This window comes from Hippopotamus amphibius, chromosome 10 (assembly GCF_030028045.1).
Source record: "Hippopotamus amphibius kiboko isolate mHipAmp2 chromosome 10, mHipAmp2.hap2, whole genome shotgun sequence".
In the NCBI taxonomy this organism is placed as follows: domain Eukaryota; kingdom Metazoa; phylum Chordata; class Mammalia; order Artiodactyla; family Hippopotamidae; genus Hippopotamus; species Hippopotamus amphibius.
The window spans coordinates 61,631,393-61,658,893 of record NC_080195.1 but is presented as its reverse complement, the minus strand read 5'-3'; the positions used below and the strand labels follow the sequence as shown (position 1 = coordinate 61,658,893).

The window sequence follows — 27,501 nt, the reverse complement described above, 5'->3', positions numbered from 1 at the left end:
TAGGTATACACATTCATTCTGAGGTCAAGAAAGAAAGGGTCTTGGTGTGGTAAAATAAGAAAAAATAGAATGAATAGAACTTTTAATGAAGAAAGGATGACACTGAAATAACAGAAAATAAATAACATACAGCTAAAGTTGATTTTCTTTGAGTCACTGAATTAGACTCCTTCTTAGTTATTTCAAAGACTGATGGTATCATGTTTTTTAATCCTGTGCTGGTCTCCAGGCAAGAAATTTTTACACTAGCAGACATTCATTCATGATGCTTTTAGAAGGCAGACCTCATAGCACTTTGCCCCAAGTCTATTTTGCCCTGAAAGCCCAACAAAGCACTCTACTGGGAGATCTTCCAAGTGACATTTGATCTTTCTGGTCTAGTCTTCCTGCTGGTTTGGGCTCCCTCTAGAATAGACTGATGATTGGAAACTGTGTCATTAGCCATCAATAGCCTGAGATCAAGTTAGCCTCACCTTAGTCCTACAAAATACACTGCAGGTCACAAACATTCATACCTGTAGAGTTCTAATTGTAAGCAATAAAAGTGTAAAAGGTGAAAGTAAGTGCTTACTTGGGACCATAGACTGTCCCTTCTCTGCCCTCCTTTTATCCCCTCAGAACAGAGGACAAATTATAGGTAGGTAGGTTTAAAAACACAGGTATGAAATGGAAGCATTTGGAGAGAGTGCAATAACTAGAAGCCATTTGTTCTGTTGGAGGATTAGATATAAATATTAATGGAAAAGAAGAGTAAAGCACTTTGGAGCCTGTGGCTGGGACAAAAGTAACAATGACATGAGCAGGCTTTTCTCCCACTTTGATCCTGAGGTGATCCTGGAGGTGGTGGAAATCCTGCTTGCTTGCTAAAAAGCAGAGCTACATGGTAGCATAAATTTACTCTGGGCAGGCAGAAGAGAAGGAAGAATCTAGGAACTGCTTGTTCTAGACTCCTTCCATCTGGCAGATGCCTTACCAATCCTGATCTTCCAAACACAAACCCAAGATAAAATTATGAAAGAAAGAAAGAGCTATTTAGGATAAAAGTGAACAATATTTAATAAGAGACCTAGAAGAGGGAAAAAAAAACAGAGGGAAAAATGTTTTGAGAAATAATGACTAAAAAAAAGAATTAATGACTGAGAACTTCTCAGAATTAGAGAAAGCAATTGTTATGAGGAAAGTTCTAGCTTTAAAAATATTGATCAAGGAATTCTCTGGCAGTCCAGCGTTCAGGACTCAGTGCTTTCACTACCATGGCCAGGGTTCAATCCCTAGTTAAAGAGATTACGTTGGCCCAGCAGACAAAGCAATGGAGTTTATGCATGTCCAGAAAATAGGAGAATTGAATATAAATGAGTCAATAATTTAATTCAAGGAAAAGTACAACTCAAGCTAGAAAAAGAACCACTGAATAAGTTCAAAGAGCCATACAAGAAGGAAAAAATAACAAAAATTAAGGGAACAGAAAACAAAACAGCAAGGCAGAGAGTGATCAGAATCAGAAATCAGCTGTGGTGGACTTGGACATGAGTTGCCCAGACTCCCTGTCAGTGAACGAGAGTGTTTTCAGGGGGCAGTCTCCAGCTGTTAGCCCCTGGAAGAGCCCCTTAGTTACAGACAAATGCCCTTGCCCAAGGTCATAATCTTCACCGAGAAGCCCACAACCAGTGACTAATCTGGCTAGGGTATAAGGCAGAAATATTTAACCTAAGGTAGGCCAACCCTGATATTTTAGCTCCAGAACTGCCCCCAGAGGTTGGCTAAGCCTTTGATTCCTGCCTGCATCACTTTTTGATTTCTCCCTCTCCCCAATCCCACTTTCTTCCCTTTCCTTCTGTGTTAGTCCTAAAGGTGCTCCCCAATATCCTGTAGCCTACCCTATGTCTCAGAGTCTGATTCCTGAAGAACCCTACCTGGGCATTGGTCTTTGGAAAGATTAGTAACATGAACAAATCTCTAACAAGACTGAGTAAGAAGACAAGTGAAAAAATCAAATACACAAAATATAGCATCTAAAAGAGAAATTAACTGACAGAGCAGACAAAAAAATATGGTGATAACTTTGAAAATCTGCAAGAAACAAGTTCTGCAAAAATCTAAGATGAAATAAGTAGCATAAAAATAAATAGAAAACTTTAATAAGCCAATAATGATTTAAGAAATTGAAATGATCATCACCTACTTCCCTCAATACAAATCCTGCCTAGATGTTTTTACACATGAATACTACAAGCTTTCAAGTATTAGATAATTCCCTTATTATACAACTTCTTCCGAAAAACAGAAAGAAGATAACATTTCCAAACTCTGTTAATGAAACCAGTATAATCTATATCACAAAACCAGGTAGGCTGGTATGTAAAAAATATGATCAAGCTAATCACTCATGTAATGCAACAATTTAAAATAAAATATGAGCTAATTGAATCCAAGAGTCTTTTAATGCATTATAATAATATTAACTGGTCATAGCACATAATCAAAAGTTAAATATAAAAACAATTTTTAATTAAAAAATAAATTTTTTAAATAGTTTTAATTCATGAGGCCATAATAATAGTACACAAAAAGGAAAGAGAGAAAGGAAAGTTCTTTACAGTAGAATGTCAGCTAAAAACTGAATAAAGACATAAGATTTTGCAACCTTCAGTGTAATAATTGATTCAGACATGGATGACCACTGGATGCTAAAATTCATTAGGTGAAGATTTGCTGGGAGGAGGTGAGACAGTCACATGATGTCAAAGTATCACCCTAAAGAGTAGTTACAAATTACAAAGTGAAATCTGCATCTAGCCCTTGGAGAAATCTGGTGGTCATCACTTTAATAAAGTGATAACAATTTGGGGACTTCCCTGGTGGTCCAATGGGTAAGACTCCATGCTCCCAATGCCGGAGGCCTGGCTTCAACTCCTGGTCAGGGAACTAGATCCCACCTGCATGCCGTGAATAAGAGTTTGCATGCCTCAACTAAGGAGCCTGAATGCCACAACTGAGGAGCCTGCATGCCACAACTAAGGAAACAATGAGCTGCAACTAAGGAGCCTGCCTGCCACAGCTAAGACCTGGCACAATGAAAAATAAATTCAAAAAAAAAAAAAAGAAAGAAAGAAAATTAGTCAAAGAACACCATGAGAAGACAAACAATCCAGAATGTGGTATATTGTACAAGAAAACTGAACTTTTCTAAAGGTAAATATCATAAAAAAACAAAAGATCTTTTTTCATTAAAAGGAACTAAAAAGATATTATAATCAAATAGAATGCCTAAGACTATACTGAATCCTGAATTTTTAAAAGAAAACTACAAAACATATTTTAGGGACAATTAAGCATATCTGAATACAAACTAGACAGTGAATGGCTATTTCTTTCTTAGGTTTTATAATGATTTTGTGATTATGTAGAAGAACATCCTATTCTTAGAAGATGCATGCTGAAGTACTTATGGGCCAAGAATGTGTCTGCTTACTCATTTTGTTAGGGTAACCAATTAACAACAAATAGAGAAAGAGGTTTATCAAATATGGCCAAAATGTTAACAAATGGTAAATTATTTCTATTCTTTCAACTTTTCTTTGGTGCAAAATTTTTCAAATAAACCGTATAAAATATAACAATAAAATGAATCATGACAAGCTAGCAGTATAAAAAATATGTTTCTACATTTGAAATTGATCCGTTTTTTTTTTTTAACCATACTAATTAACTAAGTGGGAAAGGTAATTTCTTTTAACAATGTTTTATAGTTTGCTGTGTACAAGTCTTGTACCTTCTTAGTTAAGTTTATTCTTTATTATTTTATGCTATTTTTGATGCTATTGTAAATCAAATCATTTTCTTAATTTCTTTTTCAGATCATCATGCCAGTATAAAGAAATACAACTGGGCTTCCTGGGTGGTGCAGTGGTTAAGAATCCACCTGCCAATGCAGGGGATACGGGTTCGATCCCTGCTCCAGGAAGATCCCATATGCTGCGCAGCAACTAAGCCCGTGCACCACAACTATTGAGCCTGCGCTTCAGAACCCATGAGCCACAGCTATTGAGCCCATGTGCTGCTACTACTGAAGCCCACATGCCTAGAGCCTGTGTTCCGCAACAAGAGACGCCACAGCAATGAGGAGCCCGCGCACCACAACGAAGAGTAGCCCCCACTCACCACAACTAAAAGAAGGCCCGCGCACAGCAACAAAGACACAACAAAGCCAACAAAATAAATAAATAAATTTATAAAAAAAAACAACTGATTTTTTGTGTTGGTTTTTATATTCTGCAAATATAATTAGCTCTAATAGTTTGGGGGGATTGTTTTTTGTTTTGGGGGGTTTTTTGTTTGTTTTTGGCCGCACCACATGGCCTGTGGGATCTTAGTTCCCTGACCAGGGACTGAATCCATGGCCCTGCAGTAGAGGTGCAGAGTCAACAACTTTATTCTTTATTTATTGGCTGCACTGGGTCTTTGTTGCTGCATGTGGGCTTTCTCTAGTTGTGGTTAGCGGGGGCTATTCTTCATTGCAGTGCTCGGGTGGGCTTCTCACTGTGGTGGCTTTTCTTGCTGCAGAGCATGGACTCTAGGCTGTGGGGGCTTCAGCAGGTGTGGCACACAGGCTCAGTAGTTGTGGCACAGGAGCTTAGTCACTCCAAGGCATGTGGGATCTTCCTGGACTAGGGATCGAACCTGTGTCCCCTGCATTGGCAGGCGATTCTTAACCACTGCCACTACCAGGGAAGTTCTGGAAGTGCAGAGTCTTAACCACTGGACCACCAGGAAAATCCTATAATTAGCTCTAGTAGTTTTTTGATGGATGATTTCGAGTTTTCTATATGTAATATCATGCCACGTGTGTACAGACATAACTTTATTTCTGCTTTTCCAAATAAGATTATGTGTATTTCTTTTTTCTTGCCTAACTTCTCTGGCTAGAGCCTCCAGCACCATGTTGATAAGAAGTGGTAAAAATGGGCATTCCTGCCTTGTTCCTGACTTTAGGGGGAAAAAAGCTTTTCACCAGGCTTCCCTGGTGGCACAGTAGTTGGGAATCTGCCTGCCAATGCAGGGGCACATGTTTGAGCCCTGGGCTGGGAAGATCCCACATGCTGCAGAGCAACTAGGCCTGCGTGCCACAGCTGCTGAGCCTGCACTCTAGAGCCCTCGAGCCACAACTATTGAGCCCATGTGCCACAGCTACTGAAGCCTACATGCCTGGAGCCCATGCTCTGCCACAGGAGAAGCCACCGCAATGAGAAGCCTGTGCACCGCAGTGAAGAGTAGCCCCCGCTCTCCACAACTAGAGAAAGCCTGAGCACAGCAACAAAGACCCAACACAGCCAATAAATTAATTAATTAATTAATTTTTTTAAAACAAGCTCTTCACCACTGAGTATGATGTTAACTGTGGTCTTTTCATATATGATCTTTATCATGTTGAGGAAGTTCCCTTCTGTTCCTTGACTATTCAATGTTTTCATCATGAAATGCTGTTAGATTTTGTTAAATGTTTTTCTCTACATCAATTGAGATGTTTTTCTCTTTCATTCTATTAATGGGTATAATTACATTAATTTTCATGTTGAATCACCCTTGTATTGCAGGGATAAATCCCACTCAGTAATAGTACATAATTCTTTTAATATGCCATTGAATTCAGCTTGCTAGTATTTTTGTTTGGGATTTTTGTATCTATATTCACAAGGTACATTGGTCTACAGTTTTCTTATACCGTCTTAGGTTTTGGCATCAGGGTAATGCTGGCCTCACAGAATCAGTAAGAAAGAGTTTGAGAAAGACTGGTGTTAATTCTTCTTTAAATGTTGGATAAAATTTAGCAGTGAAACCATCTGGTCCTGAGCTTTTCTTTGTTGTAAGGTTTTGATTACTGATTCATTCTTCTTGTTATTGATTTATTCTGTCTTTCTTGAGTCAGTTTTGGTAGTCTATAGGTTTCTACGAATTTTTCCATTTCATCCAACTTATACAATTTCTTGGTATACAGTTATTCACAATATTTTCTGAATAATCCTTTTTATTTATGTAAAATTGACAATGTCCCCCTCTCATTTCCAATTTTAGTAATTTGAGTTTGTTTTGTTTTTTAATCTAGCTAAAGGTTTGTCAATTGTCTTGGTATTTTCAAAGAACTTCTGGTTTCACTGATTCCATTGTTTTTCTATTATTGATTTCATTTATATCTGCTCTAATTCTTATTATTTCCTCCATTTCCTAACTTTAGGTTTAGTTCTTTTTCTGGTTTGTTAAGGTATACAGTTAGGTTATTGATTTGAGATCTTTCTTCTTTTTAAACATAGACGTTTACTGTGAAAATTTACCTATGATCACTGCTTTCACTACATCCTTGAGTTTTGGTGTGTTGCATTTTCATTTTCATTAATCTCTAAGTATTTTCTAATTTCCATTGTGATTTATTCTTTGATCCACTGGTTATCTTAAAGTGTATTGTTTAATTTCCATATAGATGTGAGTTTTCTAGCTTTCCTTCTGTTATTTCTTCTATTCATTTCCTTCTGTTATTGATTCTATTCATTTCTTCACTCCATTTTGGTCAGAGAAAATACAATGCATGATTCCAATTTTTAAAAATTTACTGAGACTTGTTTTGTGGCCTAATATATTGTCTATCCTTGAAAATGTTTCAGGTATACTAGAGAAGAATGTGTATTCTGTTGTTTTGAGGTAGTCTGTAGATATTTGTTAGGTCTAATTGGTTTATAGTATTATTTAAATCTTCTATTTCCTTATTGAACTTCTGTTTTCTATACATTATGAAAAGTGGAGTATTGCAATTTCCAACTATTGTGGAACTGTCTATTTATTCTTTCAATTGTGTTTGAGTCATATGTTTCTGGACTTGTGTTTGGTACAGATATAACATATCTTTTTGGTGAACTGACCCTTCTGTTAATATATAATTACTTATTGTCTCTTGGAAGTTTCAAATATAGAGTTTTTAGTTTCTACATTTCTTTTTTGAATATAATGAGCATGTAATCATTTTATCATAAAAAAAATAGTAAGGCAAAGGGAGTAATATCTTTTCACTCAGAATGTAGGACCCATAGAAGGAAAATACCTCAACATAATAAAGGCCATACATGACAAACCCACAGCTAACATCATACTCAACAGTGAAAACCTGAAAGCATTTCCTCTAAGATCAGGAACAAGATAAGGATGTCCACTCTCACCACTTTTATTCGATATAGTTTTGGAAGTTCTAGCCATGGCAATCAAAGAGTAAAAAGAAATAAAAGAAATCCAAATTGGAAAAGAAGTAAAACTGTCGCTCTTTTGCAGATGACATGATGTTATACATAGAAAATTCTAAAGACACTACCAGAAAACTTCTAGAGCTCATCAATGAATCTGGTAAGGTTGCAGGATACAAAATTAATATACAAAAATTTACTGCATTTCTATACACTAACAATGAACTCTCAGAAAGAGAAATAAAGGAAACAATCCCACTCACCATCACATCAAAAAGAATAAAATACCTAGGAATAAACATACCTAAGGAGTTAAAAGACCTGTATTCCCAAAACTATAAGACTGATGAAAGAAACTGAAGAGAACACAAACAGATGGAAAGATATATCATGTTCTTGTATTGGAAGAATCAATATTGTTAAAATGATCATAGTACCCAAGGCAATCTACAGATTCAATGCATTCCCTATCAAATTACCAATGGCATTTTTCACAGAACTAGAACAAAAAATTTTGAAATTTCTATGGAAACACAAAAGATCCTGAATAGACAAAACAATCTGAGACAGAAGAACAGAGCTGGAGGAATCCCTGACTTTAGACTATACTACAATGCTATAGTAATCAAAGGAATATGGTACTGCCACAAATGCAGACACATAGATCAATGGAACAGGACAGAAAACCCAGAAACAAACCCACACACTTATGGTTAATTAATCTATGACAAAGGAGGCAAAAATATACAATGGAGAAAAGACAGTCTCCTCAATAAGTGGTGCTGGAAAAACTGGACAGTTACATGTAAACAAATAAAATTAGAACATCTTCTAACACCATACAGAAAAATAAATTCAAAATGGATTAAAGACCTAAATGTAAGGCCAGACACTATAAAACTCCTAGAAGAAAATATAGGCAGAACACTCTTTGACATAAATTGCAGCAATATTTCTTTGGATCCATCTCCTAGAGTAATGGAAACAAAAGCAAAAAAAAAGGGGGGGGGGTGGGAGGGGGACATAATTAAACTTAAAACCTTTTGCATAACAAAGGAAACCATAAGCAAAACTAAAACAAAGGCTACAGAATGGGAGAAAATATTTGCAAATGATAAGACTGACAGATTAATTTACAAAACATACAGAGTTCATACAGCTCAATATCAAAAGAACAAGCAATCCAATTGAAAAAATGAGCATGAGACCTAAATAGATACTTCGCCAAAGAAGACATACAGATGGCCAAAAGGCACATGAAAAGATGCTCAACATCCTTAATTATTAGAGAAATACAAATTAAAACTACAGTGAGGTACCACCTCACACTGGTCAGACTGACCATCATCAAAAAGTCTACAAATAGGGAATTCCCCACTGGTCCAGTGATTAGGACTTGGCAGTTACATTACTAGGGCCTGGGTTCAGTCCCTGCTCAGGGAACTAAGATCCCACAAGCAGTGCAGTACAGGAAAAAGAAAAAAAGAAAAAAAAAGTCTACAAATAATAAATGCTGGAGAGGGTGTGAAGAAAAGGGGGACCCCTTTTACACTGTTAAGACTGCTACTGGGAATGTAAATGGCTACAACCTCCATGGAGAACAGCATGGAGTTTCCTTAAAAAACTAAAGAGTTGCCATGTGATCCAACAATCCTACTCCCCACATACACCCAGAAAAGGCAAAAACTCTAGTTGGAAAGGATACAGGCACCCCAATGTTCATAGCAGCACTATTTACAACAGCCAAGACATAGAAGCAACCTAAATGTCCATCACCAGATTAATGGCTAAAGAAAATGTGGTGCACACATAATATATATTTTATATATATTATACACACACACACACACACACACACAGAGGAATATTACTCAACCATAAAAAAAGAATGAAATAATGCTATGTGCAGCAACATGGATGGACCTAGAGATTATCATACTAAATGAAGTATAACAGACAGAAAGATAAATATCAAATCACTTATATGTGGAATCTAAAAAAAAGATAGAAATGAACTTATTTACAAAACAGACTCACAGACATAGAAAAACTTATGGCTACTGGTGGAGTGTGAGGGATGACTCAAATTCCTCTTGGAGGCATCTTTGAGCTCTCTGAGTAGACATCATGTGCAAAGCTCACCCTCCCAAGTTGAAGAAATTTATGGACAAGAAGTTACAAAAATTAAATGGTGGCAGACATGTCCAAGGAATATTGTGGGGATTTGATCCATTTATGAATCTTGTGACAAATTAATGTGTGGAGATGGTAACTAGTGAGCAACAGAACAATATTGGAATGCTAGTAATAAGAGGAAATAGTATTGTATAATCATGTTAGAAGCCTTGGAACAAGTACGAACAATGGCTGTGTTCACCAGAGAAATCAACTGCTTCCACATGACCCCTCTCCACATTTTACTATGATAAAAATTGGGTCATGTACATTTTCTTACTGAACCTTTTTGCTAAATAAACTTTTGCAATAGTCAAAAACAAAAAACAAAGAAAACAAACTTTAGCTTACCAAAGGGGAAGGGGAAGAGGGGAAGGATAAATTGGGGATTTGGAACTAACAAATACACATTACTATATATAAAACAGATAAAAAGGACCTACTATATAGAACAGGGAACTATATTTAATATTTTGTAATAATACATAGTGGAAAAGAATCTGAAAAGTATACATATGTGTGTATGTACACCTATAACTGAATCACTTTGCTGTATATCTGAAATATTATAAATCAACTATACAGCAATTATATTCCAATAAAGAGCTAAAAAAAAATAAATCAACTATACTTAAAAACAAAACAACAACAAAAAAAGTAAGACCTCTGCAAAACAACTGGATTAGGCTCTTTAAAAAAACTTTTAACTGGTAATTCCCTCATGGTCCAGTGGTTAGGACTCCATTCTTCCACTGCCCAGAGTTCAGGTTCAATCCCTGGTTGGGGAAATAAGATCCTACAAGCCACGTGGCACAGCCCCGCCCCCCCCCCCAAAAAAAATGAAAGGAAGAAAATAATGGAGGATTTGATCCTGAAAAAGTTTTAATAATCAAATATAATGTGTAAACAGTGCTGACTGGATTTTGTTTAGAAACATTTTGAACAAATGTGAAAATGTGAAAAACTCTGGTTACTAGATATTATGGATATATTATTTTTATAAGGGTGATAATGGTATCATGCTCATGTAAAGATTACCTTCTTTCTTAGGAAATAAATGCTGACTCTTTTGGTGAAATATCATGATCTCTAAAACATAAATAATTTAGTAAAAAGTTTATATATGCTATAATAATATATATCAAATATAGAAACATATTAACACACTAAATTTAGGTGGAGGGAATACAGGTATTCACTGTAGTGCTTTTTCAGTTCTTCTGTGTGTTTTAATGTTTTCATAATGAAGGTCTGAAGGAGAAAGGGGAAATTTATGACATCTTTTCAGGAAATATGCAAGCAAGAAAAGATTCAAGCGATATTTAAAGTACCTACAGGAAAAAAAAAAAAAACCTAGAATTTTGTGTTTGGCAAAATTTTCCTTCAAAAGTGAAGGAGAAATACCTTACAAAAACAGAGGTAACTGGTCGCTAGTACATCTGTCTCGAAAGAAATGTTAGAAAATTTTCAGAGGAGGGTGTGGAAAGTGAGTGGAAGTGCTGAAAGTCTCCCGAAAGGCGGCGGCAAGAGGCTGCTATCACTGCACCTTACCCATTTCTTCCGTCCATGTCTCCACGGGACCGTCGCGAAGTCCACAGACTTGCACAGGACCCAAGCACCTCTCACGACCTGCGCAGCCCAGTCGGCGTGCTCCGCGCGGTAATTCCGACCGGAACCCCAACGGGAGCCGCTCAGGTTCCGGAGAGGCGGGTGCGCCCCCTCTGGACAGAAAGGGGAGAGGACGAAGGCTCACTCTCGCCTGGGGCTCCACCCACAGGTACGCCTCCGGTGCAAACCCCGCCCAGCCAGGCATTTTTTGAGGGCGCTGAAAAAGAGCAACCACGTTTGCACAGAAAGGTGGCTCTGCCAGGATTCCTGGAGCTTGGGGGAGACTCCGTAAAGGCCCCTAGTCCAGTTGGGGTTTCAGGGAGGCTCGGGAGCTGAGTACTGAAAGAGTTATCTCGGCAAAAGGGGACGGGAAGAGCCTCCTGGGCAGAAATTGTATGAAGAAAGGTCTTGAGTTAGAGGAAAAGGAGATGAGGCTTGTAGGCAGAGGCGGATTTATAGTGAAGCTGATGAAGCTTAAGTTTCAGAACCTATCATTTGCACTCCCCCTCTCAAGGTTCAGTACCTAATTTTTGCATTATTTTTCTCAAAAAGGGCCTCCCGAATTGTGTAAGGTTTAGACATCACAGAACTTGACTCCACATAGGCCGCCAGTGGGAAAGACGGACATGATCAGATAATTGTTTATAAAAATGATCATCTGATAGCCGATGATTGGAGCAGGCAGGAGTAAGGCGGAGCGATCAGATGAGAGAAGATAACGGTCTGGATTAGTGCGGTGGCTGTGAAGATGGAGAAAAGAGGATGGATTCCACTTACAGTTAAGAGAGAGAAGTGCAGGACTTGCTGACTGGCCCTATCTAAAACAGTAAGTACTACACCACCAGTTAATAGCTGTCCTCTTACCCAGCTTTTATTCTTTTGACTTATTACCACCTGATACTTATTTTATTTTCTTATAGTTTGCGAAATAATTTTCAAAAGGTTGAAAACATACCTCTTATAAAAATATAAAATGAACACACGACAAATAGTTTACTCATTATAATAAACTACTCATCCATTATCATCTTAAATAATGAGGGAAACAGTAAGATGGTAGGTAAGACTTGTTCAAATGAGAATTTGAGTTTCGGAGATTTAGATTGTCAGCCAAAGGAGTGCTGAAATGAATTTGCTAGTAGTTGCAGAAACACTAACATCGTATTAAGCATTAAGTATAATGTTGGGAGTTATTTATTCTACCAGATGGAAATGAATGCCATCTCTACTAGACAAAATCCCTTTGCATTACTAGGGACAGAAATTATTTCCATTGCTCTCAGACAAGAATTATTTGCATTGCTATCAGTTTTCTACAAGTTAGCCTCTACCTTTACAAAGTTGTAAGATAGCCTATAAAGTCAATCAAATGTATACCCCAGCACTACAATGAAAGATCACCCAGGAATCCTCTTCTGCCCATTTGTGGACAGTTTTTCTGGACATGTCTACCCTTACTAAATGTAAGACCTAGAAGAGCAAGGATTTTGTTTAATTCATTGTTATCAGCACCTAGAATAGTATATGGTACATAGTTGGCTCTCAATAAATATATATTGAAAGAGTGAAAGATGAGAAAGTAGGGATGTGAGTGTAAACAATTTCTTCAAGAAGTTTGTTACAAGAACTTAGCAGTTGTAAGGTGGAGGGAGGTATATGTATAGAGAAGGGCCTTTTTTAAAAAAGCACAGACATTTAAATCCAGGTAAGGATCCAATGATGAGAGATTGACTATACTGGAGAGGAGGTATCCCAGACACACCTGTTTTCAAAGACTTATACCAAGTATGGAATGTCAAGACCAGAGCCACAATCTCCCCAGGAAGGGCCCCTTCCCACTCCAAGCCTCTGAAAATTGGGGGAACAAGAGAGAGAGATTTGGACTAGATCAATGATTCTCAATCATTTTGGTCTTAGAACTCCTTACACTCTTAAAAGTTATTGAGAATTAAGATTTTGTTTATCTATCAATATTTGCCAGATTAGACATTAAAACTGAGAAATTTTTAAAAATATTTGTTCATTAAAAATAACAATAAATCCATTGCATGTTAACATAAATATCTTTATGAAAAATAATATATTTTCCTAAAAGAAGTTTAGTCATAAGAGTGACATACTTTTACAGATCGCTTGCAAATTAATGTCTGGCTTAGCAAAGCTGGACTCTAAAAAGAAAATCTTCAGAAAGAATATGATATAGGTCAGGAACTCAGCTCTAAAGAAAGAAAGAGTTCTAGGGAAGAAATAAAATAAAATCTTTTATTTTTTCTTATTCCTAATTGATCTAACATATAACAGTTTGTTCAAAATAAACAAATGGATAAATAAAATGAATGACAGCAATGTTATAAAGAAGTAGGATTTGGGAATACTATATTCAAGGCACTTGCAATACTCATGAATTGGTATGTTGTTATTTGAAAAAGAACCTGATTACTCGTAACAATAGCAAACTCAAGGGCAAGCACTTAAAAAAAAAAGTAGTGAGAGTGTAATTAATATACAGAGAGGGAAAAATGGAGTCATATAAAATGTTCACCTATAATGAGAAGGGATAGGACTTCCCTAGCAGTACAGCGGTTAAGACCCAGCGCTTCCACTGCAGGGCGCTTGGTTTCCATTCCTGGTCCAGAAAACATATGTGGCCAAAAAATAATATTTAAAATAAAATAAAATGAAATGAGAAGGGAAAGCGGGGAAGACAAAAAAAATTCAAAAAGAGGGCAGTGAAAACAAATATAGATCTTAATCCATCTGTATCAATCACTTTAAACATCAATTTTCTGAATATGCTAATTAATCCAAAGAATGACAGAACAACCACAGACTGGGAAAAATATTTTCAAGGCTTATCTGATAAAGTACTGCTATCCAAAATATGAAAAGAACTGTTGAAAGAAAATGAGCAACCAGATTAAAAAAAAAAAAAAAGTGAGCAAAAGACCTGAACAGATACCTTGCCAAAATATATGAAAAGATGTTCCGAGCATATGTCACTAGGGAATTGCAAATTAAAATGTTTCTACTACACACCTTTTAGAGTGGCCAAAATCCAAAGCACCGACAACCCCAAATGTTAGTGAGGATGTGGAGCAGAAGGAACTCTCATTCATTGCTGGTCAGAATGCAAAATGGTACAGCCACCTTGGAAGACAGTTTGGCAGTTTCTTAGAAAACTAAACATACTCTTACAAGATTCAGAAATCATGCTCCTTGGTGTTTACCCAAATGAGTTGAAAATGTGTGTTCACACAAAAACCTGCACACAAATGTTTATAGCAGCTTTATTCATAATTGCCAAAACTTGCAAGCAACCAAGGTGGCCTTCAATATGTGCATGGATAAATTATGGTACATCCAGACAATGGAGTATTCAGCATTAAAAAGTGAGCTATCCAGCCATGAAAAAACGTGGAAGAACTTTAAATACATTTTTGCTGTGAAAGAAGTCAATCTGAAAAAGGCTACTGTGTATGATTCCAACTGTATGACATTCTGTGAAGAGGCAAGACTATGGAGACAGTAAGATCAGTGATCTGGAGTTGGGGGAAGAAAGTATTAAATAGATAGAGCACAGGGCATTTTTATAGCACAGTGCAATGTTTTGTATAATACTAAAATGATGAGTATGTCTTTATACATTGGTCAAAACCCATAGAATGTACAACACAAAGAGTGAATCCTAATATAAACTATGGGCTTTGGGTGACAATGATGGGTCAATGTATGTTCAACAACTGTGCCACTCATTTGCAGGATGTTGATAGTAGAGGAAATGGGGTGGGTGGAGGGGTGGTATTTGAGAACTCTGTACTTTCTGCTCAATTTTTCTGAAAGCCTAAAACTGCTAAACAAAAAAATCTATTAACGAAAACAAAACCAAATTACATTCTATATAGCTAGTACTTGAAGCAACAGTAAGAGTCACTTTTTGGTAAACCTCAAGTACAGAATCCAGACATTCCCATCTGTACTTAAGGCACCAGGCAATATTGAGGATGGCAAGGACAGAGCATAGCAATCATTGGGATGCAAGTCACTTTGGCTGTGGGTTCTCCACTATTTATTATTTTTCTTTTCCTGATTACTAGTAAGGAGGTTTAACCATAATCAAAAATTTCCCAACAAACAAAAGGTCCAGGACTAGATGGCTTCACAGGTGAATTCTAACAAACATTTATTTTTTATCATGGTAAAATTGGTATATAATATTATGTCACAGATGTACAACATAGTAATTCCATATTTGTGTACACTGCAAAATTAATAGACCATGATAAGTCTATTTACTATTATAACCATACAATTACCCTCCTTCACTCATTTCACCCACCCCCCACCTCTTCACCTCTGGCAACCATTTATTTTGTATTAAGACATGGCCCATCTAAAAGCAATGAGGCTGGTGTGTCCAAACCAGGTTTCTTCCTCTTCCCCATTGCAAGTAATCTTTTCATAATTTTCTTGTTCCTATAAAGCAAGTTGGAAAAGAATTTTGAAAAATGGTTAGGATAAGATAGACCATTCCTTACCAGCCCCTTGAAAATGACAAATAAAATGAGGAAGACCCTTCTGGAGTTTGTGAGTAGTTTGTCCCACCGCCTAAGCATGGTGGGTAAAAAGATTTTATGTAGTAAACAAAGGAATAAGATTATCCACTTCATATCAGGGCTCCTATTCAGTAGACTACAATTGATTCTACTTCCTTTATTTTTATACTCTCTCCCCCCATCCCATCTCTGTTCACACACTCTATTGGTATTCCCATTAAAAAATAAAAGGAAGAAAAAGAGGAAGGAAGGAAGGAAGGAAGGAAGGAAGGAAGGAAGGAAGGAAGGAAGGAAGGAAGGAAGGAAGGGACACAAACAAGCTCCCTTGATATTACTGCCTCAGCGAGCTGCTATCACCTCTTGCTCAGCTCCAGTAGTAGAGATCATCAGTGTGTCCTGTTTCTAGTTCTGCACAGACTCTCCTCCAACCATCACTTGACCCTCTCTACTTACTCTCCAAAGGCCACCAATGGTGTCCCAAATTGACGTTCCCAACAGCACTGCGTTAATCAGAATCTTACATGACCATCTCACTGCCACCCATTTCCTTCTGAAACTCTTTACCCACTGCTTTTTTTCCCTCACTTATCCCCCAGTCTCTAACTGCACTTTTTCAATCTTCATTGCTCACCTGCCATTGATAAGCTTATTCTCTTTAAGGTTCTTCTGCAGTCCCTTCTAATTCTTACATATTCTTATGTCAATGTGTATGTTAATGACTCCCAAAGATGTTTCTCTCTAACCCATCCTTCTCTGAGCACTAGACCCATGTCAAGCATGTCCCACATTTCATTCTTTGCCATGCCATTGAACTGAACTTCTACCTTTCCTCTAATAAGATGGCATCCTGTTCTCTATGCTCCTGCAACTCTTGCATTCATCCCATTCCTATTTAAATTCTTTGCCAAGGTCATAAATTACATCTTTCCAGAATTATTAGAGTAATCTCTTACCCTCCAATCTAGTCTCTGTTGCAAGATTTCAATCTACTTTCTTAAAAAAAAAATCTTACTTTCCCTTCACACCCATCTTGCCAATTCTATCACCAGAAGCTGAATTCTGTGCTCATGGATGACCATTAGGAGTTCTATGTCTATACAAAACCTAAAGCACTGCTTATGTGTATGCCCAATGTGTATTTTCTTGGATGGAGGAGATGTCATTATCATCATTTCCTCAAAGAAATCTATGTCCCAAAAGTGACTGAGAAACTATGACTCACAGGATAATATTAGACCTTCAATATAGATACCAAACCTTCAATAGTCTGCTTCTCCCCTTCCCAGACTTATTTGTCAATATAAGCTTCAATCACATTGGCCTATTTGCAATCTCTAAGTAGGTCATATTCTTCCATTTCCATGTATTGGTGGGGGCTGTTTCCACTACCAAAATGCCCAAATTGTTATTTTCTAACTGGGAATCTCTTCCTCAGTACATGTAATCCCTTCTGAAGTTTCTCTAAGCCACTCCAATATAGGTACTACCCTTATATCCCATATATTTCATAGCATCTCTTACTTATTTTCATCCCAGCATGCTACATAGGCAGTTAAGTTCCTAAATTGTCAGATACTTTGTTAAGGTTGCTAAGAAGCCACATTTAGCTGAGTTCTAATCCACTATTAAATTACTTTTGCTTCCTATTTTTGCCTGATCTATATGGCAAATTAAGAAAACAGCATGTTTACCCTCTGCCTTCTTCTAAATTACTTAGAAACCCATCTAGACATCTACTGTTCTGTGTGCCGTACTTAGAAAGATACTTAAGGCTTACCTCTTAGCACATTCAGGGCATAACATGTTATCTTCTAGGTCTGGGGATGGGAAAGTGCAGGCAGGTAACATGAAGAGAGAGATCATCCTCCTGGGAGTGTCAGGCACCCAGGTCTGACCTGCATGGAAGTGCAGGCGAACCCAGCCTTCTTTGTCTGTCAAGAGTGGTCTGCCATGGACCACACACCACCGGACACCTGGCCAAGGAAAAAGAAGTAAATATAAACTGCTAAGATCAGGTAACAGCACCCCAACCCAACCCTTCCGTGAATCACTCTTGATTCTGCTCTTATATTCTGTTGATGAATCAACTGAATGAGAAGCATGAAAAATGTAGACCAAAAGACACCGTAATCTAACTTCACAAACTACATCGCACAAGGGACAATAACAATTAACTTTTGGGAAACCTTGCTTTGTGTCCAGGATTTTGCTAAGTAATTTACGTGTATTAATACATTTATTCTCAAGAACATTATTAATATTTACCTTCTATTTACTTTTCCTATTTACAGGTGAGGTAAGTGAAGCTTACAGTGTTAAACTATCATAATTTTTCCAGAACAAAGACAAAGATCTAGGTATTCTGATTCATAGCCCATTTGTCTAACCACTACATGGTACTGCTTCAACTATAGAAAAGAGGCAAAAGGCTTTTTATCTAAAATCTAAGGAACAATCTAATTGGGGATATGGGATATTTGAAAGAAAACAGAGTAAGTCCTATAGATATCCAGTGTCTGAAACTGAGAGAAAGGAGCAATCACTGTAGGCTTAAATGTCTATAAAATCTCCCCAGTCAGACTGTAAAACAAGAGTAGAGATTATCTTGCTCTTGGATTGGAAGAATTAATATTGTTTAAATGGCCACACTGGCCAGAGCAATCTACAGATTTAATGTGATCTGTATCAAATTACCCATGAGATTTTTTCACAGAACTAAAAACAAATAATCCTACAGTTCACATGGAACCATAAAAGACCGAGAATTGCATCATGGCCCAGCTAAGATGATCAATAAAGTTAACCCATCATGAAGAAAAAAAAAAAGACCCAGAATTGCCAAAGCATTCCTGAGGAAAAAGAACAAAGCAAGAAGCATAAGCCTCCCAGACTTCACATAACACTACAAAGCTCAGTAATCAAAACAGCATGGTATTGACACAAAAACAGACATGTGGATCAATAGAACAGAATAGAGTGCCCAGAAATAAACCCACACTGTATGCTCAATTAATCTTTGACACAGGAGGCAAGGATATACAATAGAGAAATGACAGTCTCTTTAGCATGTAGTGTTGGGAAAGTTGGACAGCTGAATGCAAATCAACGAAGTTAGATTTGCCATACACAAAAATACATAAAAATAAACTCATGCCGTACACAAAAATAAACTCAAAATGGCTTAAAGACTTAAATATAAGACATGACACCATAAAACTCCTAGAAGAGAACATTGGCAAAACATTCTCTGACGTAAATTGTAGCAATGTTTTCTTAGGTCAGTCTCCCACGGCAAAAGAAATAAAAGCAAAAATAAATAAATGGGACCTAATCCAACATACAAGCTTTTGTACAGCAAAGAAAACCATAAACAAAATGAAAAGACAACCTCTGGACTGGAAGAAAATATTTGCAAATGATGGGACCAACAAGGGAAAACCCAATCAGGGACTTGCTAGGTGGCGCAGTAGTTGAGAATCTGCCTGCCAATGCAGGGGACACGGGTTCGATCCCTACTCCAGGAGGATCCCACATGCCATGGAGCAACTAAGACTGTGTGCCACAACTATTGAGCCCATGTGCTGCAGCTACTGAAGCCCACATACCTAGAGCGTGTGCTCCACGGCAATGAGGAGCCCGAGCACCACAAGGAAGAGTAGCCCCTGCTTGCCACAACTACAGAAAGCCCTCGAGCAGCAAGGAAGACCCAATGCAGCATAAATTAATTAATTTTAAAAAAGATTAAAAAAAACCCCAATCAAAAAATGGACAGAAGACTTAAATAGACATTTCTCCAAAGAAGACATATAGGTGGCTAACAGGCACATGAAACAATGTTCAACATCACTAATCATTAGAGAAATGCAAATCAAAACTACACTGAGGTAACACCTCACACTGGACAGAATGGCCATCATTAAAAAGTCTACCAATCAGACTTCCCTGGTGGTGCAGTGGTTATGAATCCACCTGCCAATGCAGGGGACACAGGTTTGATCCCTGGTCCAGGAAGATCCCACATGCCACAGAGCAACAAAAGCCTATGTGCTGCGACTACTGAAGCCCACATGCCTAGAGCCCATGCTCCACAGCAAGAGAAGCCACTGCACTGAGAAGCCCGCATACCTCAATGAAGAGTAGCCCCCACTTTCCACAACTAGAGAAAGCCCACATGCACCAGCAAAGACCCAACACAGCCAAAAATAAAATAATATAAATAAATGTTTTAAAAGTCTAGAAATAATAAATGCTGAAGAGAATGTGGAGAAAAGGGGGAACACACCTGCACTGTTGGTGGGAATGTAAATTGGTACAGATACTATGGAGAACAGTATAGAGTTCCTTAAAAAACTAAAAATAGAGCCAACATATGATCCAGCAATCCCACTCTTGGACACATATCTGGAGGAAAACATGGTTCGAAGTCATAAACAGAAAGACAAACACCATGATATCGCTTACATGTGGAATCTAAAATATGACACAAAAGAACTTATCTACAAAACAGAAACAGACTCATAGACATAGAGAATACAGATTTGTGGTTGCCAAGGGGGAGAAGGTGTGGGAGGGATAGATTGGAAGTTTGGGATTAGCAAATGCAAACTATTATATATAGAATGGATAAACAGGCCCTACTGCATAGCACATGGAACTATATTCAATATCCTGTGATAAACCTATGGTTTATATGGAAAAGAATATGAAAAAGAATGTATACACACACACACACATATATATAACTGAATCACTTTGCTGTACAGTAGAAATTAACACAACATTGTTAATCAATATACTTCAATAAAATAAATTTTTAAAAATAAATTTAAAAAGAGTAAAGATTATATGTGTTTAGCCCAACATACATAGTGGCTAGGCACAGTCCTGGATCCCAGTAGGTGCTTGATAACTGCTGAATGAAGAGGAACTGAAAGGATGAGTAAGTCTGGGATGCTACTAGCTCTCATGGCACATTAACGAAAATTAGAAAGAGGTGTCATCTTCAGGAAAGCAGGTGTCCAGAGACAGCTTTGTGACTGAACAGTGTTTTTGAAAATTACTAAAAGGTGCTCATTTTTCCTCACAGAAGGGAGTACAGCTGGAAGAGCGGACGGTAGGGCAATTTCGGCTCCCAGTCTTTTTTTTTTTTTTTTTTTGGCTGAGTTCTTTGTGTAGTGAACAATGTACCTTACCACACAAGTCAGTCCTGAATAACAGAGGATCTGGAACACCTCTGGAAAAGGGATGGAGAAAGGAAAAGAACGCAAGCCAAAAAAGAGAGTGACTTTGTACTGGCCTGCGGTAGGGTCTGATGGCAATGAAAACAGAAATATCAAAGAGAGGAGCAGGAATTGGAGAAAGATAGGACTAAATTATTCTCTGAGATTTCTCAAGAAGACAGGGCCCCCAGACAGTTTAGTTATTATTGCCTCCTTTTAACATGCCAAGTTGTATCTCATAAGCCTCACAATCATTCGATGAAGTAGAAGAGTTGAAATCTTCACCTTATAAATCAGGATACCAGCGTTTATACTGAGTAACTTGCCCATGTCACATACCTAGGAAGTGGTAAGACAGGTGGCCATTTTAAATAATTCTTCCAATCCAAGAGAAAGGGGAAGACCTCAAGCTGTGGCTGACCACATTACCAGATTATGCTTTCTTCCCACCTTGGATGTGTGCTTAGTGACGAGAAAGGGTCCCCACTCAGTCACCTGGCTCAGAGAGCCATTCAGGCAACACCTGGCTATCTACCAATCAAAAGATAAGCCCTCTATGAACCTAACATCCCATCTGCAGCTATTTTAACTAACTCTTCCCTTTAACTACCATCAGTATTGGACTAATAAAAGTGTTCCTTCTTTCTCTGGCATGGTAACCATTCTTTAAGGTTGATCTTACCAGAGGCTTGGGGCAGAAAGGACTCAACAGAGGTAGGAAGGGGCCGAGAATTCACAGCCTTAGGTTGAACAGCTCTTGCAGCAATTCTTGACCATGCTGCCAACATGGCTTCATGAGCTGAAGTTATCACTTCAACCATGTTAGTCTTTTCCTTGCTCTCACTCATCTTCCTTTTCCGAACGCTTGCTCCCTTGAGTTTCCTTGAACATGACTGCAATCTGGCCTCCTGTGATGATTCAGGAATATACTGCAAAAGGAATTCACGATGAGTATGCAGTGAAGTGCCACTGCCCTAAGGACATTTGGGTTGATTTTATCATTCTTCATACATTGACCCATGTATGTCAGTGTGGGTAGGGTTTAGAAATGTTAGTTATCTCAGAGCAACAGTTCTCAACTGGGAGAAATTTTGATTGCTAAAACTGTGTGTAGGGGGAGGGAGATCACTGACACATTGTCAGTAGAATCCAGAGATATTTAGGCTACTAAACATCCTAAAATGCACAGGACAACCCCCAGACAAAAAGAAATTAATTGGGGACTTCCCCGGTGGCACAGTGATTAAGAATCCACCTGCCAATGCAGGGCACATGGGTTCAGTCCCTGGCACGGGGAGATCCCACATGTCGTGGAGCAAATAAGCCCATGTGCCACAACTACTGAGTCTGCATGCTACAACTACTGAAGCCCAAGTGCCTGGAGCCTGTACTCTGCAACAAGAGAAGCCACCTCAATGAGAAGCCCATGCACCAGAACGAAGAGTAGCCCCCTGCTCACCACAACTAGAGAAAGCCTGCATGCAGCAGCAAAGACCCAACATAGCCAAATAAATAAATAAAATCACCTCAAAGAGAGGAAGGAAGGAGAAAGACAGACAGACAGACAGACAGAAAGAGAGAAAGGAAGGAAGAAAGAAATTGGCCCTAAATGTCAATTGTGTTGGTTGAGAAACCTTGCCTTCGAGGTACAACGTATATAGAGATGGTGGAGAGGAGGAAAAATTCACAATCAGAGTTTACATCACCACATTCCTCACTCACCTGATCTTTTTCAGGATAAGCATGTTTCTGGAGTCTTAGATAAACATCTATTTTCTAAGGAAATTAAGAAAGGAAATTAAAAATTAAAAGCTGGCAGAGCTCCCATACTTGTTCCAAGCACCAGAGAGTCCCACCACTGCACTCACCTGACCATCGGTACTCAAATTAAGTTGCTGGCACCATTTCCGCAAAGTGTTCCGGCTCACATTGTTAATTGGAGGCAGCATGGTCGGCAAGGGATAAATTGGTTTACTACAACTGGATTTTCGGCAAGCTTTCAATTGTCCATTTGTTTGAGGAGTATGAACTGAGAAGAGAACCAAAGAAGTAATAATTTAATATTTGTAAATTCTTTATAATTTTACAGAGTTCTCACTTATTTCTCACAACCTGATTTGTACATATATGTATCAAGTATGTTTCCTCCTCTTACAAATAAAGTAATAGATTCATGAATTGAAAGACTTGCCCAAGATCACACCACCTTTAAAATGACAGACCTAGGACTCAAATCCACATTTTGAAATTCTAAATTCCACTTTTTTTACAGTGCATATAGCAATCTTTTTTTGCAGCCATCAACAACAACCTGGATAGAACATTATATTGGATTGCTCCTCCAAAATGTCTAGATGTTGGACCACAAAATATCTGTCCCTAAGGAAATAATTAAAACCACCCCATCCAACAATGGTCCTCCATTCTGTCAGCGTGCCACATGTTTCTCTGCAGAGAAAATATACCTTGTCTCACATCACTTTACTTCACTGTAACTTGTTCACTATCTACTTTACCTTGAATTCCTCATTATTTGCCCCCAAAATAAAATCATTCTGAAAATACCTATATTCAATGCTTTCATATGAAGCCCTGAGAACAGATACAAAAGTTCATGATATTAAGAGCTGCTAGATATCTGATCAGTAATTACTCACAGAGCAAGACTAGATGCTTTTCAAAATGATTCAGTCTCCCAAATACCATCTGATCTTATATGTGGAATCTAAAAAAGCTGAACTCAGGAATGGAGAGTAGATTGGTGGTTGCCAGGAGTTGGGGGTAGGGGAAATGGAGAGATGATCAAAGGATACAAATCTTTAGTTATAAGATGAGTAAGTTCCAGGGATCTAATGTATAGCATGGTGACTATAGTTAATACTATATCATATGCTTAAAAATTGAGAAGAGAGTAAATCTTAAAATGTTCTCACCACGGGAGGGGGAAAGTTAACTGTGTGAGATGATGAACCTTATTTTGGTAATCATTTTGCAATATATACGTACATCAATCATCACATTATACACCTTAAAATTACATGTTTTATATGTCGATTTTATCTCAAAAAAACTCGGAAAAAAAATGATTTCATAAGCGGTATGTAAAATATGTATTTACCAAAATGGAAAGAAGATTGAACTTCACGGGTTGGGAATTTGAGCTCACATCTAGCTGCCCCATAAGGTCATGCTCTGTCCAAAGCACTCCACATGCCTATTTTGGGGGTCTTTTTAAAAGCAAGACAGTCATACAGAGTGAAGTAAGTCAGAAAGAGAAAGACAAATATTGTATGCTAACTCACATATACGGAATCTAAAATTGGTACTGATGAACTCAGTGACAAGAACAAGGACGCAGATGCAGAGAATGGACTGGAGAACTCGAGGTTTGGGGGGGGTGGGGGGTGAAGGGGAAGCTGAGATGAAGCGAGAGAGTAGCACAGACATATATATACTACCAACTGTAAAATAGATAGCCAGTGGGAAGTTGTTGTATAACAAAGGGAGTTCAACTCAAGGATGGAAGATGCCTTAAAGGACTGGGATGGGGGGGGGGGGGAGTCAAGGGAGGGAGGGAATATGGGGATATGTGTATAAAAACAGCTGATTGAACTTGGTGTACCCCCCCCAAATAATAAATAAATAAATAAAATTTTTTTAAAAAGTTAAAAAAAAATTAAAAAAAAAAAAGCAAGACAGTAATGATGCTTAGCAAATGAGAAGTATGAGAGTTTGAGAAATCTCTCACCACAGGAAATCAAGATGAAATGTAAGCTTGGTGTTGCATAGTTTAAGGCCAGGGGAAGAAGAATCTTACTTTCCCTGGGCTTCCCAGAGCTGGAGGAGCAGCAAACTGAGCTAACCCTGTTATTCTCATACCTTGATCATTTGGACTTAGTGGCTCCGCTTTGACTTCTGAAGTTGAAGAAACACCTGGTTCCATTTGATGGTCTTCAACAATTTCCTCATTAACTGGAACCAATGTAAGAATCACATCTTCTTCATCTAAAGGCTCTTCAAAGAAATTCTGGAAAAGGAAGGGTCAATCACTGATTCTCATCGAATGCTGTACAACTAACATGTTTACTTTCATGGTGCAACTAATGAATAAGAAACTGAGAAGCCAATAGTTGGATGGAAAGACTGAGATTCCCTGAATTTGATATTGATTAATAGACCCTTCATTACATAAGAAAAACAATGAGGAAACAGGCAAAAGCAGATTTACATATGGATAATGAGGAAATTAAAGCATAGATCTTGGGTTTGGGGAAACCATTTCCTTCATGGCCTTCCTCTCCATCAGCTAAAACACCAAATTCTTTCATTTTCTCTCCTAAATCTGTGTAGAAGGTTTCTGCCGTTTCATCTTCTGCTGTGTGATTTAAGCTATCATCAACTCTCACTGGCTGGAGCAATAATCTCCTCTATTCCAAAATCCATTCTGGCTCCTTTCTGCAGACTGCTCTCCTGCTTGTTTAAAATACTTCATTTAGGGCTTCCCTTCTGGTGCAGTGCTTGGGATCCCGCCTGCCAATGCAGGAGACACGGGTTCAAGCCCTGGTCCAGGAAGATCCCACATGCCTCGGAGCAATTAAGCCCATGTGCCACAACTACTGAGCCTGTGCTCTAGACCCCACGAGGCACAACTATTGAGCCCACATGCCACAACTACTGAAGCCCATGCTCTGCAGCAAGAGAAACCACAGCAATGAGAAGCCCGTGCACCACAATGAAGAGTAGCCCCCACTTTCTGCAACTAGAGAAAGCCTGCACACAGCAACGAAGACCCAACACAGCCAATAAATAAATAAATAAATAAATAAAATAAAATAAAATATTTCAGTTAAAGACAAAACTCCCTGCTGTAGCCTATAAATTTTGAACACACAGGCCCCTGCCTGCCTTCCCAGCTTAAGACCCCTGAGCTGTCTGAGCTTCAGCCATACCAACCTTGTTTCTGTCTTACTCTCCATTGCAATCACAGGGCTTACAGTGTCCAGCACAGAGGGGACACTCAGTGTTCATTTAACAATTTAATGAATCAAAGATAAAGTGGATAGGTAGGAAGGAACTGATATTTACTGGTTTTGTACAGTACACATGCACTGTTCTAGGAGCTTTCTGTATTTCTTATTTAATCCTATAACATACTTGTAGTAATTTATTTTCATATTTTACAAATTAGGCAACTGAGGCTCAGAAATTAAATGACTCAATGCCGTAGAGTCATATATGCTTAAGTTTCTAGCTTTTCCTCTCAAATCTAAGGGTGAATAAACTCCATTCCAGCTCAATTGTTATACGCTCTTCTCTGAACAGCTAAGGGGATCTGATACTGGCCACGCCCTTCCCCATTTAAATCTCTTCAAAGACTTCCCCTTGCTCTCTCTTTTTAGCTTGCAAGTAGGGATTTTGCATTTGTACATCACTCTTTCAAAGCACTCCCGGAGCATTTCACTGGTCAGCTTAAGGAAAAAATAAACATTATTGGGAGGGTATCACTCCACTCAAGAGGTAAGCAGCTATATGATTTGCCTATAATCATATACTTAATATTGGCCAATTCAGTCCTCTAGCCTGGTATAGTGGTCCCTGTAAATACCTATGAAGCCCACTCTATTTCCTCCTCTAGTCCAGGACTACCCAAGCCTAGTCAGGAAACCCATTTGATACCGAGGCCATTGGGAGTAGGTTGCTTCTTACTCCTGGAGGAATGAAATGAACTAGTCACTTCACTTTCTGACCTTATCCACATTATTCTTTTCACTTTCTTTTTTACTGCAGCTCTCCTTTTCTTTACCGTTTTAACTTGCCCAGCTACAACGTCTCTCTACAAAATAAATATCTCACTTTGAACTAGGAACAGAAATATTTAGTTTCCCCTTTTTCCATTCACCGGAGTTGTATACCACAATCACAGGAGAGAAAAGTAATAATTCACTTGCAAAGAGGGGGCGATTCTCAGAGATTTCTTACATCCAGAAAGAGGGAAATGTAAGCGAGGTCTAGAAAGGTTTTAAAAAGTGAATCTGTGGGAAAATAAATGAAACTCAAACCAAACTTACTTTCTCATAACTCGGGTGTGCCATTTCTAGGAATTCTCAGAGAAAGGCAGAGCCAGCAATGTTAAGGATAGCTGCAGTTTAATCCTCCATACCGGAGGGTTTCTAGTCCAGTTTCTCCTTTTATAAGCAAATGTCTCCTTCTGCTTCCTGTTTCCCAGAAGAGCTGTTTTCCTTCCTCCTCTTCCCGCCCCCCCCCCGCCCTTGTTATCCGACAGTGTGATAATTTCATCAGTTTTATACCCAGTCTTGTCTTTTCAGTGAGAGTTAAGTTATTGGGTAATTAATATCACTCCTGATTTTTTTCTTTAATTTTGGTGTTTATTCCTTGAAGGTGAGGCTTAGGAGAAAACTGAAAACTACAAACACTTCTTGACAAATTACAAACAAATAAACAATCTTTGTAAACAATATTGTGATAGATTGAATGATGTTTTGTGGAGGGAATAGCAGTTCAAAGGTATTTTATAACTGATTTATGCCTATGTGTCTGTCACTCACTGGGAGATTAGATTTAGATTATAAGGATTGGATAACTTGAATCTCTCCTGGATCTAGCTCTGAACACAAATTTTAAGCCTGCAATAATGGTGAGTTCAGTGGGAGGGAAAGGTTTGGCTACTCAGAATAAGAACAGCAGGAGCCAAAACACTAA

General features: G+C 38.1%; 2 protein-coding genes and 1 pseudogene across 2 annotated transcripts in view; 1 reads left to right on the top strand and 2 right to left on the bottom strand.

Annotated features, from left to right (window-relative positions):
- MORC1 (MORC family CW-type zinc finger 1) overlaps nt 1-11,071 on the bottom strand; it is a 342,077-nt gene extending 331,006 nt beyond the window's left edge. The window contains 1 exon segment of the mRNA XM_057697690.1: nt 10,953-11,071. The gene's annotated coding sequence lies outside the window, so the exon portion shown is untranslated.
- Nucleotides 9,354-14,950, top strand: LOC130829836 (small nuclear ribonucleoprotein G-like; annotated as a pseudogene).
- Nucleotides 14,951-15,373: 423 nt separating this feature from the next.
- Nucleotides 15,374-26,873, bottom strand: DPPA2 (developmental pluripotency associated 2). The gene is made up of 7 exons (XM_057697709.1): nt 26,850-26,873; nt 24,661-24,808; nt 22,650-22,810; nt 22,504-22,557; nt 21,464-21,710; nt 17,340-17,535; nt 15,374-15,482 (listed from the first exon to the last, which is right to left on the bottom strand). Exons 1-7 carry the CDS (start codon nt 26,871-26,873, stop codon nt 15,374-15,376), a joined length of 939 nt encoding a protein of 312 aa, XP_057553692.1.
- Between the last annotated feature and the right edge of the window lie 628 nt (nt 26,874-27,501).

Bases quoted from the DNA above. Each gene is read 5' to 3' on its own strand.
- DPPA2 (XM_057697709.1), bottom strand. From the start codon at position 26,873: ATGGCACACCCGAGTTATGAGAAA. The intron at 24,809-26,849 runs GTAAGTTTGGTT...TTCCTTTTCCAG, and splicing joins CACACCCGAGTTATGAGAAA to AATTTCTTTGAAGAGCCTTT. The intron at 21,711-22,503 runs GTGAGTGAGGAA...TTCCTTTTGCAG, and splicing joins CTTATCCTGAAAAAGATCAG to TATATTCCTGAATCATCACA.